Source organism: Scardinius erythrophthalmus, assembly GCF_964197995.2.
Source record: "Scardinius erythrophthalmus genome assembly, chromosome: 3".
Lineage (NCBI taxonomy): Eukaryota > Metazoa > Chordata > Actinopteri > Cypriniformes > Leuciscidae > Scardinius > Scardinius erythrophthalmus.
The window spans coordinates 38,900,240-38,914,681 of NC_138223.1; the positions used below are offsets into that span (position 1 = coordinate 38,900,240).

The 14,442-nt window shown below is 35.1% G+C and overlaps 1 protein-coding gene across 1 annotated transcript in view; it reads left to right on the forward strand.

Moving 5' to 3' along the window:
• Window positions 1-14,442, forward strand: part of sorcs3a (sortilin related VPS10 domain containing receptor 3a) — a gene marked incomplete at its 5' end in the record, with an annotated part of 250,852 nt that overhangs the window by 65,949 nt on the left and 170,461 nt on the right. Inside the window, one exon of the mRNA XM_081360716.1 lies at window positions 3,936-4,057. Coding sequence (XP_081216842.1) covers window positions 3,936-4,057 — 122 coding nt within the window. The remainder of the gene's footprint in view (window positions 1-3,935; window positions 4,058-14,442) is intronic.

Below are 14,442 nucleotides of genomic sequence, written 5' to 3' on the forward strand. Positions count from 1 at the left end.
CCATTTAAAATCCATCTTTTATTCACCGTTCAACCAAGCAGCATTTTGCAGACATTTCCTCTACAATAAAACAATAGGGGTTCGACACATCATTCAGGGATGTGCTCCAAACGCAGAAACTGTCTCAAATATGTGAAAGTTTTCCAATTATGCCATAGATATGGAAATCTTCTCTTGTACTCTTATTTCCTCCCATTAAACCTGGTGCTGAACACCAGAGCACCAAGCCACTTCTGAGGATTCATTCATCATGGTTTATGACATAAACTTGATTTGTTCATGCTCTGAGTGTTCTTGTGGTCTGTGAGATCTTTCAAATGGCAACACCAAACATGGAAAGCCAACTTGAACCAACAAACTCTGACCTGAAAAAAAAAAAAAACCACACACACACACACCTACACTAAGGGTACGTTTACACGACAACAGTATACTAAAAACTGAAAAGTTTTTCCCTTGAGTTTTTCGCATTCAGACGACAACGTTGTCAAACGTTCCTTTCACATGTATCCACTTTCACATTGATCCACGAAAACGATTAAAAAAAGTTGTATTATGCTTCCAGGTCAGCAATAGTTGCGTTTCCATTACCCTTCAAATTGCGCAAATTGAAATTGAAAATACGCCCAATGGAAACACGCAAAAACTCCCATATATTGCAAAAAAGTTTTTACGCTCACATTAAGTGGTTTTTCAGGCAATTCAAAAAATGAATATTTCGCAAGACTGCAATGGAAACAGTTTTTGCGCATTTACAGGTCACCTGAAGTAGATGGTGCGGTATGTTTGGATAGAAAACGAGACTGAGTTCTTCATTAAACTCATAAAAGACAAAAGTATTATGGGAATACTGGATTTTTAACAACAAAGAAATGCCACAATTTATCAGATATGCAGATATGAGCAGATATGAGGGAGATATGAGGGAGAAGCATCCATAAACATACGTGGCCGCTGCCAAGTATAAGGGGCTTTCCTTGCCAGTAATGCTTGGATAATAAACCTACGTCAAAACAGTTGAAGGCCTTTCTCAGAGCTTGTTGCTGTTTTGTGGAAAATTCGGCATCTATGGCTTAAAGGCATTGGAAATTCATGAGATGCATTGACTATGCTCAGGATATTGACAGACAAAATAAATGTGCTACACATGGTACAGATTGGGGTATGTGTGCATGTTTGTTTGTATTAAAGTAAAGTATTATGGGAATACTGGATTCTTAACAACAAAGAAATGCCACACTTTATCAAGACCTTGAAGCAGATATGAGGGAGAAACACCCATAAACACCCCATACGTGGCCACTGCCAAGTATAAGGGGCTTTCCTTGCCAGTAATGCTTGGATAATATACCTACGTCTCCTTCGATTAAAAATAATGGCTAGTGCAGTGGCTGGGATATAGGGATATAGGGACATAAACCTATCAATATCCGTTGCCATGATTTTTGGAATGACTTTTTAGTTGCATAACATCTGTTAATGGAAACGTTGTCATGTCGCAATAGTTTTTTGTTCGACATTTAGAAAATATCGCAAAAGTTTTGCTCAAATCTGAAATGGAAACGTGTCTAATGTAGCTTTGTAAAGAAAAACTACACGCCTAATACACATGAGCATGACGTCACCGTTTTCACAAATTCATGTTTTTGCAGTTTACATGTATGATAACAGTATTGTTGTTTTTTGAACTCTTTGAAAGCTGTTTTCAGGCCCCCAAAATGCCATTGTCATGTAAATAAATGGCCAAAATGCACAAAAAGTTTGCCAAGAAGGCAGACAAAGGGATGATAGAGATAGAATACACATGTGGCTGTGTACTTCTCTTCAGATAACAAGCCTTTGGAAGTCCATGATACAAATGCACTGCGTATACACATAGACATAGGTCCCATCCTCCTTCACAATCCCTGATGGCTTTATTAACACTAATGTACACAGAACTAGAATTAGAACAGAAGAGGAAGTGCAGAATGAGTGCTCAAAAAAGATCTAACACAAGGGGGGTTGTTTTTAGTGCTTTTGCTATTTTTTGAATATTTCTATAAAATATTAGCCTGGCAAGCCAGACCTACATCAAGATGTTGGGTCTGGCAACTCACAATAGACACGGCTCAATCCGAAGGGCGGGATAAACGGCTGTCTTTCAAATTCCCTCTGCACGCAATAGGACAGCGCTTCAACCAACCAGAGCGTTTTCCCAACAGCGGAGCTAGTTGATAGATTCAACTTTTGCCATATCTGGCCGGCAAAACTACGAACACATCTTCCTTTTTTTAAGAATGACTTAAGTGCCGTTCTTTGCTCTTTTCTCAAAGAAAAACCTAACTCCAAGTCCTCCAGAGTCGCGGACAAAGCCGATTAGAAAGATGTTCGCCAGCAGCAGCTCTTCTTTGTTTTCAAGTGGCAGGGAACCGTCGCAACTCTGTCGTCATTATGTTAAGCCGGCCCCGCCTACTCTATAGACGATGTGATTGGCCTGACCCAATTTAGGTTTTTGCAGCTAGAAAGTCAATGGAGAGTTGCTAGACTGCCCTGGCTGAAAAATACATTTTGCTGCCGCTAGGGTGCGTGTAGATTTCTAGGCTAATAAAATATACAGTGCCATTCAAATTTTTTTTGTTTTCAATTCCACTGACCCTTAAAACAGCAAAAATGTATTCTGTGTGAACCGCCCTTAAGTGTGTACAGTATGTGTTGGTGTCTGGGAAGGTTTCTTCACGATCCTGAACCAAGTTGAAAAGCGAGGTATTGAGATCGCTTTGCTCCCGTAATAATGAGAGCCCCCATCAGTTTATATACGCCCAATTCAGAAAGTGTCTAGTTTTAGTTGATCTTTCATTGTTCAGATGACTTGGAGTTCAGTTCTTAGTTGAAAAATAAATGCTGATAGCATAGCTCAGATAATTTGGAAGATTTTGGTGAGGAAACATTTAGCTCCAATTGAAATCTGAATTTGATTTAGTTTGAGGCATCACTGACATCCCTTTTAAAACAGGAGATCTCTCCATTTATTCTTATTGCTGTCTAGGAGAAACAACTTAGTTATTAAAAAGATCTCAAATGTAATTTATTTTCTTCTCAGTTGGAACTTTAGAGCTGTAAAGTTTCCTCAAGTGCTCTTTGTCAATGGAAATGACTTTACGACATAAATGTGAGGCCACTACTTTGGTATTCATCTTTGCTAAAAAGGAAAATGATGATATAATGTATCACATCAAAGAGCTTATGATTAAAAAAAGAAAAAAAGAATACATGAGTAGAATAAAAAAAGAGAGAGACCGTACAAAACAGTTGAAGGCCTTTCTCAGAGCTTGTTGCTGTTCTGTGGAAAATTCGGCATGTGGCTTAAAGACATTGGGAATTCATGAGATGCATTGACTATGCTCAGGATATTGACAGACAAAATAAATGTGCTACACATGGTACCGATCGAGGAATGTATGCATGTTTGTTTGCGTTTGCTATCTTCAAAGTGCATAGAGTATCCAGGACAAACTTGATGAGGCTTAAGTTCTGGCTAATAAGCTTTAATGGTTGTAATAAATTGCTGTAATTTAGGCTACTTTCTTTTCCATTTCCCTCCAAAACTTTAGAAATAGATTACTGTGAAGAGTCAGAGAGCTCAAGATCAGATGCTGTAGGCCTATTTTGTCATGGCTAGTGTGGTACAAATTGGCATTTTCACACAGTTTGTGTGTGTGTTATTCTTCTGTGTTTGTTCTTGGTTTCTGTTGCTCTTTAATTATGCAATTGTATTTCTTTAATACATTTTTAACTTAACCCTCAACCGCATGGCGTTGCCATATGGCAACATACTCTTCGCGTTCATTTCCTTGCCACTGTCTCTTTAAGAAAACATTCTCGTGATTTTTGTTGGAATGAGAAGACACTAGTTTAGCCAATGATGTGCTTTGTTTAAGTCACATGACATGCAGTTTTTTTCTGTGGCGCGATTTTTGACAGACTGCCATCTCTTGTCGGTAGTGCTGAAAGCAAACTAAAACGTCAAGGACCAGCCCATGTCACATGCACAAAAAAATCAGAAACATCACCTCAGGTAAGTTATGATGACATATTCACCACTCAAAAAAGTCTTTATGAATTTAGTTTTTGGTAAATCGATAAAATGCCTGTGATGCAAGCGGCAACACTGTGGAATGACATTATTGCAATAGTTTAGCTAGCTACACTGAACAAACTTGTTTTTATACAGCACTTCAAGTTAAGCCATTCTAAGAAAAGAAAAAGAGTCAACTAATTTTTTATATAGGTGTATCATAATGCGTGCAGTATAGAGTTTTTAACTATTGACTATTAATTTTTAATTCTTTTATTATTATTAATTCTTGACTTGGCCAAAATGATCGTTTGCCTCACTTTACAAAGCAACATTCTGGCTTTTAATTTAAAAATGTTCATTTTAATTTTAAATGTATTTTTAAATCTGTCAATTAAATTAAATTAAATTAAATTAAATTTATTTTAAATCAGCACTGAAGGAGTTTCCATGTATACCGGCTGCATGTTCATTGTTGGCTGCTTTTCTAGTTCTTCTAGTGCTTTTCTAGCCCTTTTAGATCAACAAACCTTTATATCAAAATGCTTTTAGTCCTGTTTCCAAGACAAAAACGTGTCCAGCTGTGTCCAGATTTTTCACTTGCAGTGTAATTCTTGATTTCAGTGATTTACTAGCACCAGTGAGCGCCTGCATTGCTTTTATATTATAGCTAGACATTCAATTTGGAACCTGCTTTCAACCCTGTTGAGATATTAGTGACATAAAAGGATAAAAAACACTGACTTGAGTGTTAATGTCTTCCATTGGCACATTACCGCTGTGCCCTTGTGCAAAGCACTTAACCCCAGGTGACATGTGGACTGACCTTTCAATTACAGCATTGTAAGTCTCTTTGGACAAAAAGCATCCTTTGATAGATGATTATGGTCATTTATAAATCTGTCAGGTGGACCATGTTGAATGTTCAGATAAAATATGCAGAGAGGTTGGTCTCCTGGATGATGGCTTTTATTGTTTTGGGCTCCCACACAAGCACAGAAGTGTTCTTGTGGTAAACACCCACCTGGTAATGTGCGCACTTGAGAGCTACAGAAAAAGGCCAGCGCCATAGTGCGTCCCCACTGAACTCTCTCTCTCTCTCTCTCCCTCTCTCTGCACTCATTTCCTCCTTCCTCTTAAATTCAAGTGCTCTTATTAACATGCGCAATTGAATTGCAAAGCATCAGCTCTGTTGGTCAAATTTAAACTAAGGACCAATCTACTTTGATGTTTTTTTTTTCCTCCCATCTAAGCCTTTGACCTTTCCAGTGCTAATTGGTTTTAACAAAATAACCCAAAGGAACATTGTATTCTAAATGGATTAGAGCCCTTTAAGCTCTTTTATGCGCCTTGGTTTTCACACAGATTTCTTTCTCTTTTTCTTTCTTTATATACTTTATATATACTGAATCTATTTCTTTATATACGTGTGTGTGTGTGTGTAATGAGAAGCATATTCTTTCCAGTTGCCTAAGTTATTTAAATAGTTTCTGGGTCATCAACTCATAGTACCTATTGGGTTATTCGTTGACTTTGCTTCTCGTGTAATGTTGTGTGCTTCTGCGGTCGAGTCCGAGGGGTAAAGTTCAGTGCACTGGAGCTGAAGCAGTGACTCACAGGTACGGGCCTTGCAAGGGCTCTCTGTGCATGTCAGGCTGAATCACGGCAGACAAAGCACGGTGAACCTGTTTTTCCTACATTTGCTCTGAGGAGAGAAGGAGAGAAGATTTGTTTAGGAAGTCTAACCTCATGTGAAGAGTTGAGTCATTGTGTTTTACATTTGTTCCTTCCACATGGGCAATTTCACTCTCTCTTTTCCCACTTTTTGTGGGGTTTTAGTTGAGGTTAATTCGTTATACTCCACCTGAGGATATTCTAACCATTTTTCATAGAATTCTAATATTGTGGACTTAATAAACAAAAATGAATCGTTACAAAAACCCTTAAGGCTTTTTATATGGTATATATATATATATATATATATATATATATATATATATATATATATATATATATATATATATATATATATATATATATATATATATATATATATATATATATATATATATATACAGTACCAGTCAAAAGTTTGGAAACATTACTATTTTTAATGTGTCTGAAATAAGTCTCTTATGCTCATCAAGCCTGCAGTTAAAAAAAAACAAAAACAAAAAAAACAGTAATATTATGAAATATTATTACAATTTAAAATAATGGTTCTCTTTTTTAATATACTTTAAAATGTAATTTATTTTTGTGATGCAAAGCTGAATTTTCATCAGCAAGTGCTCCAGTCTTTGGTGTCTTATGATCCTTCAGAAATCATTCTAATATGCTGATTTATGATCAATGTTGGAAACAGTTGTGCTGCTTAATATTTTTTTTTATAACCTGAGATACTTTTTTTCAGGATTGTTTCATGAATAAAAAGTTAAAAAGAACTGTATTTATTTAGAATAGAAATCTTTTGTAACAACATACACTACCGTTCAAAGGTTTGGGAACAATAACTATTTTTTTTTTAAGAAATTAGTACTTTAATTCAACAAGGATGCGTTAAATTGATAAAAGGTGATGGTAACGATTTATATTGTTAGAAATGTTTTTATTTTGAATAAATGCTGTTTTTATGAATAAATGCTGTTAACGTTTTACTCAATGAATCCTGAAAAAAGTATTCCAAAAAAATATATTAAACCGCACAACTGTTTCCATCATTGATAATAACTGAGTATCAAATCATCATATTAGAATGATTTCTGAAGGATCATAAGACACCAAAGACTGGAGTACTTGCTGATGAAAATTCAGCTTTGCATCACAAAAATAAATTACTTTTTAAAATATATTAAAAAAGAGAACCATTATTTTAAATTGTAATAATATTTCATAATATTACTTTTTTTTTTTTTTTTTTATGAGCATAAGAGACTTCTTTCAAAACATTAAAAATAGTAATGTTTCCAAACTTTTGACTGGTACTGTGTATATATATATATATATATATATATACAAAAACAAAATATATATATTCCTATATATATATATATATATATATTCCTATTTGCATCATTATTTTAATTTCATTTTATTAATATTTAAAAATATTAATTAATAATTAATTAATATTTAATTTTTTAAAATATATATATTTATATTTTCATTTTAATTTGTCTTTGTTATTATTTGTTGTTCTTTTTAAATATGTCTGTACAGTTTTTTTTATATTTGACTTAGTTTGTCAAATAAATGATAATTAGACATTTTGCATTGGCAAGTACAATTTTTATTTTTATCTATTTTTTTACAGTTTTATATTGTAGGTTATTTCTGTTAATTGAATTAGTCCATCCATCCATCCATCAGTCCATCCATCCATCCATCCATCCATCCACCCACCCACCCATGGTTTAAGTTTTAGTTAACTATATAACTCTTACTAGTTTTCATGGAAGGACAACCACAAATTTGACTCCATACGTTAATGAGGATTGCTATTTTTTTTTTAAACTAGTGCTAATTGTCCAAAGTTTTTGCATTGAGTAATGCAACCATTAGTCACATACCCTGGAAGAACATCATCATTTAGTTCTCACATCACGCTGTCCTTGACAGTCGGCGCTTTGCTAAGTTGCCGTGCATCGCACATCAGGTAATATCCCATAATCCTCAAGGATTCACTTCTTGATGGATGACAGCAAACAGCCTCCGTGGTAACAACTACTGGGCAGAAGTCATATCTCACAGCTGTAAAACAGACAACATATTCCCTTTCTAATTTCATCTGATTGATGCCTGGACGTAAGGTTACGCTATTAGTTACTTGTCTCAATTTCTCAAACGTCTATGTGTTTTTTACCCCCTTCGCTTCCTTCCTTTGAGGTAAAATGTTTCCCATTAGCTGACAGGAGCTCAGTGCGAAAAAAGAGACACATAATTAAGACTAAAGGATGTAGCAAGGCGTTAATCAAGAAGACATGCTGTCTGAGTGTGTGTGTGAATGGTTCATGTTTGCATGTGTGACACATGGAGAACCTAAAGTGATGCCTTGCTTCTTTGGGGAAATGTAGATAATTGCTTGAAAGATAAGAATAAAAAAGCAAGGACCTAGCCAAGCTAATTGCCTTGATTCCATCTGAAGGGTAAAGGGATTTGAGTGAAGGAACGTGAGGTTTCTGCTTGAGAGATGAGTGTTTGTGTTTCTTGATGAGTGTTTAATCATGGCTGTGGTTCAACTGATAAGGTCATGGAACTGTTAAACTAATTTATAGTGTGATCTCAATACAAAGCCACTGGTTATTCCACAATCCACAACTGTTTTTTTTTCAGCATTGAGCAAATTAATATTTATTCAATCAAAAATGTGTGTATTGTGTGCATTATGTGCAATATACACACATTATAATTTGATTGATATCGTATAATAATATTTCTGTAATTAAAGCTTTAGTTCCCAGCAAAATTAAAATTCCGTCATCATTTAGTCAACCTGATGTTGTTCCAAATGTACTGGAAGTTCTTTTACATATAAGTGAAAAGGGATCTGGACAGACCCATATTCAGGTCACTATTTACCTATAATTAGATAAAATACTACTTTCTGTTAGGGTTAAGGGTATACTTCATTTTCTGGGTTCCACTCCTGTGGAAAGACGCGTTTGGCATGTGCGCACTATTTAGTGGACTATATTTTCAAGCGCTCAAGATAATTCACACATGCGCTGTTGTACACGCACTGTCTGCGGGGACACAAACATTGTGACCCTCCTGATGATGAAAATGACGTAAAAATGGTAAAGAATTAATAAAATCATTGGATTGTTCAAAAGTAACATGTTGGAAATAGATAGATAGATAGATAGATAGATAGATAGATAGATAGATAGATAGATAGATAGATAGATAGATAGATAGATAGATAGATAGATACTTGTACTCCAGGCAGTCAAATAGTGTTTGATTCACTTGACTTGTTGGAGAGGCGGCCAGGGAGAAGCAGATGCACCCTGGGAAAGGGGAAGTGGGTGTACGAGGGAGAGGAAACAGTCTGTGCATCATTTTGAAGTTTATTTTTCCCTTTTTGCAGGGGTTGTCAACAAGCTCGTAGGTTCATGAATACAATAGATCTGCACTAAAGCAAGTGTCTGCTTTTTCTGTCCTCTATCTCTTTATTTTACTGCTAGGAAAGACTCAAAGCAGTCATGTCAGTGATTTTCTAACAGAATATTTGAGCAAATAAACCCTCAGAGGAGTTGATCATATCTAAGGTGACAGATTAGGATGCAAACACTTTGCAGGTTTACCAAGGTCATTTGACCTTAACATTTTCTGTTTACTTTTTTGCTTTCTGTTTGTACTCGCATCCAAATGCATGAAAAATAATAATCAAAAAATAAATGTGTTCCTATGCACAAAATGGATGCCTGGTGGTTGTCAGCCAGTCTTAAAGAGCAAAAACTGCTTTTTGTGGGGGGCCTTGTTGCCATGGTAACGTGCTCCTTAAAGAACTGAAGTGGGAAAGAAGTGTAGTCAGCGATGCATATTACGTATAAATCTGTGTTGTTGATATACATGACAGATAATGGGAATCAATGGCAGCCATTAGTATGATTGAAGTGTTTAATTACTTTGTTTGATGAAAAGTAAAGACGTGCAAAAGCATCGGAACCACTTTAGGGTAAAGATGTTTGTAAAGATGAAACCCTGACATTAGATGTACTTTATAATTACCATCCCTTAGGCTGTAATGGGGAATAGATTTCAAAGCAAAAAGCATTTGATTAAAATGAAAGTGAACATTATTATTCAATAAAGTGCTTATTTTGCCACTTACTGTATAACCTCTCGTGTGATCAGTGTTGAGGAGTAACTATTACTAACTTAAAGGGTAGTTCACCCAAAAATGAAAATTACCCCATGATTTACTCACCCTCAAGCCATCCTAGGTGTATACGACATTCTTCTTTCAGACGAATACAGTCGGAGTTATATTAAAAAATGTCCTGGCTCTTCCAAGCTTTATAATGGCAGTGAATGGCTGTTTATGTTTTGAAGTCCATAAAAGTGCATCCATCCATGATGAAAGTGCTCCACACGGCTCTGGGGGATTAATAAATGCCTTCTTAAATGAAGTGATGTGTTAGTGTAAGAAAAGTATCCATATTTAAAACTTTATTGACTAAAATAACTATAGCTTCCGGCAGAGGGAATAACCTCCGAATAAGCTGAAAGACTAACATTAGCATAGATGCCCTTCTTCTTATGATGTAACGAGTACATCGGGTGTTATAGGAAGTGTTCCCGGTTCCGGATGACCTAATATATGCAGCCTAATAATCATTTAACTGATTTGAATAATAGGAATGTATAAATTTCTATGTGTATGCCAGGTTAAAGAGATGTGTTTTAGTCTAGATTTAAACTGACAGAGTGTGTCTGCTTCCCGGACAACGTTAGGAAGACTGTTCCAGAGTTTAGGTGCTAAATAGGAAAAGGATCTCCCGCCAGCAGTTTATTTTAATATTCTATGCAATATCAACTGGCCAGAGTTTTGAGATCGCAATAGACGTGAAGTACTGTAATGCGTTAAGAGCCCGCTCAAGTACTGGGGAGCTATTTAGTACTTTGTCAGCAATATTAAAAAAAATATACAATGTTTAATAGGGAGCCAATGCAGTGTTGACAGAACCGTTCTTCCTGGTTCTAGTAAGAACTTTAGCTGCTGTATTTTGGACCATCTGTAGTTTGTTTATTAAGCGTGCAGGGCAACCACCCATACGAGCATTACAATAATCTAGCCTTAAGGTCATGAACGCATGAACTATCGGTTCCGCATTTTTCATTGAACGCATATGTCGTACTCGTAATTTAGATATATTTTTAAGATGGAAGAATAAAGTTTTACAGATGCTAGAAATGTGGCTTTCAAATGAAAGATTGGTACCAAAGAGCACACCCAGGTTCCTAACCGACGATGAAGTCTTTACAGAGCAGCCATCAATTGTTAGACAGTATGCTAGGTTAGTATGTGTGGAGGTTTTTGGTCCAATCATTAGAAACTCTGTTTTTTTCAGAATTAAATAATAGGAAATTAGTAGTCATCCAAATTTTTATATCTATGCATTGCGTTAATTTCTTGAATTGGCAAGTTTCGTCGGGGCGCAAAGAGATATAGAGCAGAGTATCATCGGCATAACTGTGAAAAATAATCCCATGCTTCCAAATGATATCTCCCAAGGGTTGCATATACAGAGTGAACAGCAACAGTCCTAGTACTGAGCCTTGTGGTACTATATACTGAACTTGTGATCGATAAGACACTTCTTAATTTACTGCTACAAACTGATAACGGTCAGATAAGTATGATTTAAACCATGCTAATGCAATTCCACTGATGCTAACATAATTTTCAAGACTATTTAAAAGAATGTTGTGGTCAATGGTATCAAATGCAGCACTAAGATCAAGAAACACTAATAGAGAGATACAACCACGATCGGATGATAAGAGCAAATCATTTGTAACTCTAATGAGAGCTGTCTCAGTACTATGGTACGGTCTAAATCCTGACTGGAAATCCTTGCAGATATCATTTCTTTCTAAAAAGGAACATAGTTGTGAGGATACTGCTTTTTCTAGTATCTTTGACAAAAAGGGTAGATTTGAGATCGGCCTGTAATTGACTAACTCTCTAGGATCAAGTTGCGTTTTTTTAATAAGAGGTTTAATAATAGCCAGCTTAAAAGTTTTCGGTACATATCCTAGTGACAAAGAGGAATTAATGATATTAAGAAGTGGTTCTATGACCTCTGGGAGAATCTCTTTCAGTAGCTTAGTCGGTATAGGGTCTAACATACATGTTGTAGATTTAGATGATTTAATGAGTTTAGACAATTCTTCCTCTCCTATAGCAACGAATGAATAGAATTTTTCTTCAGGGAGACTTCAATGCACTGCCTGATGCAATGTTGTAGTAGATGGTTGCATAGTTTTAATTTTCTCTCTAATATTATCAATCTTGTAAGTAAAGAAGTTCATAAAGTCATTACTGCTATGCTCTTTAGAAACTTCATAAGTAGAAGCTTTATTTCTTGTTAATTTAGCCACTGTGTCAAATAAATACCTTGGGTTGTGTTTGTTTTCTTCTAAGAGAGTCGAAAAATAAGCAGATCTAGCATTTTTTAAGGCTTTCTGTATGCAAGCCTGCTCTCTCTCCATGAAGTTATATTTTTTATAGTTGTGCTCCATTTTTCTGACTGCTTTCTTAAGGGCCTGAGTGTGCTCGTTGTACCACGGCGTTGGAATATTTTCTTTAATTTTCTTTAAGCGCAAAGGAGCAACTGTGTCTGAAGTGCTGGAAAAGAGAGAGTCAAATGTTTCTGTCACAATATCGAGTTCTTCTAAGCTATCTGGAATGCTGAGATGATGAAACTGATCAGGAATGTTATTAATAAAGCAATCTTTAGTGGGTTTAGTGATAGTTCTAACATATTTGTAACACGGAGTCGGCTTTGCAACCTTTGCTAAATGGAGTATACACAAGACTAGATAATGATCTGTCCCATTTAACATGTACTTACTTACTATAGTAATAACAGTAAATTATGCATTATTACAAGTAACTAACCCTAAACCAAACCCTAACCCTTACTTTATAGTAAGTACATGTAGTTAATTAATATTACTAAGTACTTATTTAAGTACAATGCAACTACGCCACCTTACGTCTTCTGGTTAAAATAAATAAATACAAATATTTCAATGAAAGAAATGTACTATATTTTAGTTTGATAATGTTTTTATTAAATATTTTGTATTTTTGGGGGATTTTATGGTACTACATTATATTTATGCAGTAGTTATATTCTACTTATTCACGTTTTGAGCATGGACTTGAAAATGTAATTTCCAACTTAAACTGTCGTAAATCTTGAATGCTTTAGAGCAGAGACTTAAGTTTGATTTCTTTTCAAATACAACGTCTTGGCAAATTATTGCTGAAGTGAAAAAAGTTTAAAAAAGTGAATTTAAAATAAGTTACAGAATTTTACATTTACTGTTATGAAAAATGCACAAAAATACTATTTTCAATTTTTAAATGAAATGATATATATATATGTGTATATAACGTTTTACTCTAAAACTGCAAGAAAATCAAAGTCATACATCCAAAATTGAGTTTGATATCTAAAAAAAATTAGCTTTCAGTAAGATTTTGTTTGGGCGCAGTACCAAAAGTTTTCACTAGATGAAATTCATCTCCCATTCATTTCCAATGCGCTCATTTTTGTCCACGAGGAGCATAAGTGTGACTATTTATTTTCAGGACCATTTAACCTTTTCGAATCATGTCCATGATTTTTTTTTTTTTTGTGTGTGTATTCACATAGCAACTGAACTTAATTTTTTTTAAGTTAAAGTACACTGTAAAGTAAACTTGGTGTCACAGTTCTATTAGTTTTTAGTACTTTTAGTTTGTTTCATCACATGTATCCCATCTCCATGGTCACGCATCATTATGAGTTAGTTTAACTCATTAACTCACAGTTTAACTGTGTTTGATTAGCACCTCGTTATCTGCTTTACTTAAGTTTCTGCTTGCCTGATGTTCATTGTCCGGTCTCGTATGTGTTTGGTTGTGTCTGCACTAGCTGTCTGTATTACCTTGTGGAATATTATTAAATTATCTTGGAAACCTTTCATCTTCGTCTTTGTGCTTTCATCGACAGAGCAACCATTACACTTGGATGTTTAAGTCATTTCAACTTAAATTACATTAACTGACTTTTAGAAAATGAGTTGAATCTTGTATAACTTATAAAAGAGTTGAAAAGTCCTTAACTTATTTTGATGAGTTAAAGCAATGTAAAACATATTGTGTCATAACTTATTGATCATATAATTTTTTTGACAGTGTAGGTGGAACTTTTTTCTGCAGTGACAGTTTCAAGGCAGCTTTCATAACGCTGTATGCAGGTAGAAGTAAACTTTCAACAACTTCCTTTAGATCAGTTTTGGCATTTCTCTCATCACCAAGGAGAATCGGATTTCCACTTATTAAAAGACTAAAGTTACATCTAGTTACGCGCTTAACAGATGGGCTGAAGTCCATATTTTAAAGATTTGCTTAATTAAATTTTTTACAGATAAGCTCTCCCTGTTTCGTTCTAATGGGCATTCATCACACTTACACTGATTTGAATTATGAATACCCCAAGCTACGTGTAGTTCCTCTCTGTTGTGAAATGTTTTTGTGGTGATCTTGGAATGTCTGTGCGTTTTCTCTTAAATTTAATGACAAAAAGATCTGAGCAATGAACAGCACCCACTCCAACACATTTCCCCAGAATACCCTGTGACTGCTTATGGCAGTGAACTGCAGT